Genomic DNA, 4,773 nt, shown 5'->3' with positions numbered 1-4,773 from the left:
TTCAAAACCTTCTTTCCCGCCCTGCAACATATATACCACTTTAATACACAATAGCACTCGCACTCTGCAGAGAAAAATAATAATATTAATAATAATAATAATAATAATACTAAAGTTACATTTCAGATATGAAGCCCTCCCTGAGGAGATTGGTAGGGGTGGGGTATGAGGAACTTGGGATCTTTGGGGGAGGGGGGATGGGATTTAGGATTTGGGGAGGGGAGTGGTAGGATTCTTGCGAAAGTGGCAGTGGCAATCGTTGGCGTGGCAATCAGGAGGCCCATCCCTCAGACAGGCGCACGCGTTTGACGGACGGGCTCTCGTGTTCCTCCTGCGGGGGCCGCAGCGCCCCCAGTGGCGAGTGGAAGTCGCTGCGCTGCTGCTGCTCTTCGCGGTCGCTGCCCTCGTACGAGCTGCCACAGCTGCTCAGGCTGTCGCCCGGGGAACGGCCCGCCTCCTGGCGCCCCGCGGCATGCTGGGATTGGGCCTGGTGGTGATTGGGCTGCTGCTGCTGCTGCTGCTGCTGCTGGGGGGGAGGGAGCTGCTGTGCGCTGCCGTAGCCCCCTTGCTGATGCCCCACTCGGTCTCTAGGAGGAGAAACAGGTTCGGACTTGATGTGCAGGCTCTGGGCAGAGGGCAGGGACAGGTTTGAGCTCGGACATAAGTGAGTACTAGTGCAATTTCTGTGGAGGGAAAGGAAAAGGGCTGGTTAAAACAGAGGAGGAGGTGGATGCTGGGGTGCAAGGTCTTACAGTAGGCATGCACACACACTCCCATACACACACACACACACACGCACACACACACACACACACACACACACCGACAACACAGAAGTTTCAGAATATGAAGGAATTAAGTCAAGTTCAGAAATCATAGCTGTGTAACATGAATATTATAGGAAAGGATAGAATCATTCAAAGGAAAGAGGAATCCAGCCTTGGCTCTCTATAGCCTTCTTTCATTCTGGTATTTAACTCTTTGATTACACATTTAAACAGCAAAGCCTCCGTTTCACCAAGAGGGAAGAACACAGAGTGGGGATCTCAAGGAGTGAGTCTGATGATGGCGGATGAAAGGCAGTGGTGGAGAGGTCAGAGGTGAGAGGTCAGAGGTTAAAGGTGAGCACTGGTGACCTACCCCAGGTGAGCCATGGAGGAGTGCTGCATGCTCTGCAGGTGCTGCTGCTGCCAGCCACTCATAGAGCCCAGGTGAAGAGAGCCTGAGCCACTGAAGCCCGACAGCGAGGACAGGTCAGCACTGGTCAGAGAGTACTCTACAGGGGGCGATAGAGAGCACAGGTCAGCACTGGTCAGATAATACTCTACAGGGGGCGATAGAGAGCACAGAAAAGCACAGGTTAGAGAATACTCTACAGGGGGCGATAGAGAGCACAGGTCAGCACTGGTCAGATAATACTCTACAGGGGGCGATAGAGAGCACAGAAAAGCACAGGTTAGAGAATACTCTACAGGGGGCGATAGAGAGCACTGGTTAGAGAATACTCTACAGGGGGCGATAGAGAGCACTGGTCCGACAGTACTCAACAGGGGAAGGGAGGGAGGGGAGAGAGGATAGGTCAGAGAATACTGTACAGGGGGAGAGAGGACAGGTTAGCACCTGTCAGTGGTGCTTAGAAAGTAAGAGGGGAGTTTGTAGTGGGATCATCACATAACCTGCACTCTTAAAACGAATGCGTTAGAAACAACACAAACTGTGTTGTCATAGAGATGTGTTAAAAAACAAAGCAACACAAGTTGTGCTATTTTCAACACATTTGTTGTAAGAGTGTACATAGTATAACAAAAGAAAATTGTGTTGTCCTTATCTGGACATAGAGAGATGTGTTAAAAACAACACAAGTTGTGTTATTTTCAACACATTCGTTTTAAGAGTGTGCATATAATGTGTGCTGGTTAGACAATACTGAAATAAGTACAAAAGAAGTGAGAGAGTGAAATGTGTGTGTGTGAGAGAGAGATTGAGAGATCACACAATCTGTGGATAATGCACTTAGAGGTAGGCTACTCTTTACTATTTTCACAGAGCATCACATAGCACAGGGAACAGTGGCCCATGAGAGTATTGGCTCCCTTTACAAAGGCTCCCTCTTGTGGCAGACCAGAGGACTGCCTTTAAGTTGTTTTGTAATGGGAATTGTCAAAATGTACTTGAGAATTGATTTACCCAGATTTGAGTTATTGATCCCACCATATGAGGTAAACATGGCAGATAATAGGTTGAGAGATATAATGTGTGTGTGTGAGGTGTATAACCCACCTGTACCATAGGAGGTGGATATGGCAGACGGATATCCTCCCATCCCTTGCCCTGGCAGTGTTGGGGTTGCTACGGAGACCACAGGGGTTGCCAATGATTGGGCAGACTGGGAGTTGTTTATTCTCTGATTCTGCAGACACAAGCAAAACAACAACACAAACAATAAACAACAAAGAAAACACACATACAAGAATGGCAACACGGAGGGGACAGGAAATACATAAATCAACAACAACAACAAAAAACATTCTCTTAATGAACAAGATGATGCAAATGGCTAGCAATAATCCACCTAACATGCAATCAACTCTCATCCAACTGCATCCATCATCTGTCATTTGCTGCCACACGCCTGCTGAGGTTGAGCTGTTGCCGTGGGAACCCTGAAGCAGCTCCCGTGGCAACATCGGAGTGAAACTGAGGCTACTCTGCTGCGGCTGAAGAAGAGGTTCTAAACACAGAGTTTCCAACTTTTTGTTTTGAGTGCCTCTCTGTGTGATGAAATGAAAATAAGTAAATAAATAAAATAAAATAAAACCCTAAAATATGACAAGCTACCACTGCGTTGCACCCCCTTTTGGCCATTTCCTTTAGTCGTGTCTCTACTCTGTGTCTGGTGCTTTTACTTTGTCTGCAAGTCTACAAGACAAAGACTGCTTGGCAAGACAACACGACAGCTTTAGACATTATTTGAATGGACTTCCTAAAAGACTTAAAGACTTTAAGAATGAAAAAAAAAAAAAAAAAACACTAGCAGTAACGCTAGGGTATAACATACATAGATAATTGGTCCTGACTTTTCAGCACATTTGACAGTGTTTAGATTTGTGGTCATGTACACTAGGATAAGTTGGGTTTTGTGGAGGACAATAAGGGCCTGACATAACCATTGTATTGGTGAGAAATCAGCTTCATGAGACAGGAAACTGAGGTAAGTTCATAGACTACTACTAATATACTACTTCTCTATTACTAGTGCGAAACACACACATACTGTACACACTTACCAACAGCAAATCCACATCCTCAGACTGCCAGCATTAGAAAGCAATGTGCAGGCATTAGTAACATGGTCAGCATGACATACAGTTTCACTCACCACAGTGTGTGTGTGTGTGTGTGTGTGTGTGTGTGTGTGTGTGTGTAGATGAACATGTACAGGTCGGTTTGTGTGTGTGTCTGGATGTAATGTGAGTGTGTGTTTGTGTGTGTGTAGATGAACATATACAGTACAGGTCTATTTGTGTGTGTGTGTGTCTGGATCTAAATGCATGTGTGTGTGGATCTAATGTACGGTGTGTGTGTATGATACTCACAATGGGTATGACGAGGGTATGGTGTTTTTTGACCCTTGGGGAATGACCATTTGCATGTCTGGCTTGTTTGTGTGTGTGTGTGTGTGTGTGTGTGTGTGTGAGATGGAGGGCATGGTGTTTTTAGACCCTGGGGGGATGAGGATGCGCAGGTCTGGTTTGTGCGTGTGTGTGTATGTGTGTGTGTGTGTGTGTGTGTGGTACTCACAATGGAAGGCATGGTGTTTTTAGACCCTGGGGGGATGAGTACGCGCAGGTCTGGCTTGCGACTGCTCATGTTCATGCTCATCGGGGGCGGAGACTTGGCCTGCATCCCTTTGCTCATACTTCCTGGAGAGACCAGCAGACCAGGGGAGTTACGGTGGTTACCATAGCCGTTACCTAGGCAACAACACAAAACAGGTAGGCACAGTTAGCGGTTAGCAGTAGTGCTATATACAGTAATTCAAATTCAATTTCAAATTTATTTATATACAGTAGCATGTTATCACACACAGTGGTTGGTCAATATAATTTACATTCTCCACACAGCACAGGGACGCACTGTTAGTGGTTGCTTTAATGTTTACAATAGGAATTAATGTTCCGATTTATTATTCCAATGTATTTGTTACTACACTGTAATTATATCAATCCATAATGATACACAGGCGTAGTACACAGCCGACAGCCCTAACCTTACCCCTACCCGGATACACACAAGTGCAGTCTGTGTGTCTGTTACGCATTTTTATACAACATTTAATGTGTATGGTGATGATGTTCCTGATGTGTAAAGAGGGCACCTCGAAATCCTCAATCATGTAAAATGCGGCCTAATTTAGAGTCATTTAGAATCCCTCAGGACTGTTCTGAGATATTTGTTCTTCGAACTGATGTAGGCCACTAACACCCACCCAGTTTCAGCAGGCAGACGTTTTCGGTGCCAATCAGATTCTGTAGCATAGGAACTGTGTTAAATTGTGTGTGTGTGCGTGTGTATGCGCATATGCATGCATGTGTGTGTGTGTGTATGTGTGTGTGTGTGTGTGTGTGTCGGGTGGTTCGGGTGGTTTTGATTGATCAGAGTTTTGAGTTTCAAAACAGCTACCATTCATGTGTAAATAAAAACTCTAAACATGTGACTATGTTTGACCTAACTAAAAAATAAGGTATAATTTTAGACGGTGACTTGTCCTTG

At 45.6% G+C, this 4,773-nt stretch overlaps 1 protein-coding gene across 1 annotated transcript in view; it reads right to left on the bottom strand.

The window, feature by feature from the left end:
• The window catches only part of mef2ca (myocyte enhancer factor 2ca), a 35,195-nt gene continuing 30,422 nt past the window's right edge, over nt 1-4,773 (bottom strand). Inside the window, 4 exon segments of the mRNA XM_042059937.1 lie at nt 1-683; nt 1,141-1,324; nt 2,281-2,410; nt 3,802-3,974. Coding sequence (XP_041915871.1) covers nt 272-683; nt 1,141-1,324; nt 2,281-2,410; nt 3,802-3,974 — 899 coding nt within the window. The 3' untranslated portion in view covers nt 1-271.

Source organism: Alosa sapidissima, chromosome 13 (genome assembly GCF_018492685.1).
Source record: "Alosa sapidissima isolate fAloSap1 chromosome 13, fAloSap1.pri, whole genome shotgun sequence".
Classification (NCBI taxonomy): domain Eukaryota; kingdom Metazoa; phylum Chordata; class Actinopteri; order Clupeiformes; family Clupeidae; genus Alosa; species Alosa sapidissima.
Note: the sequence above shows the minus strand (reverse complement) of the source record. Positions and strands in the feature narration are given on the sequence as shown.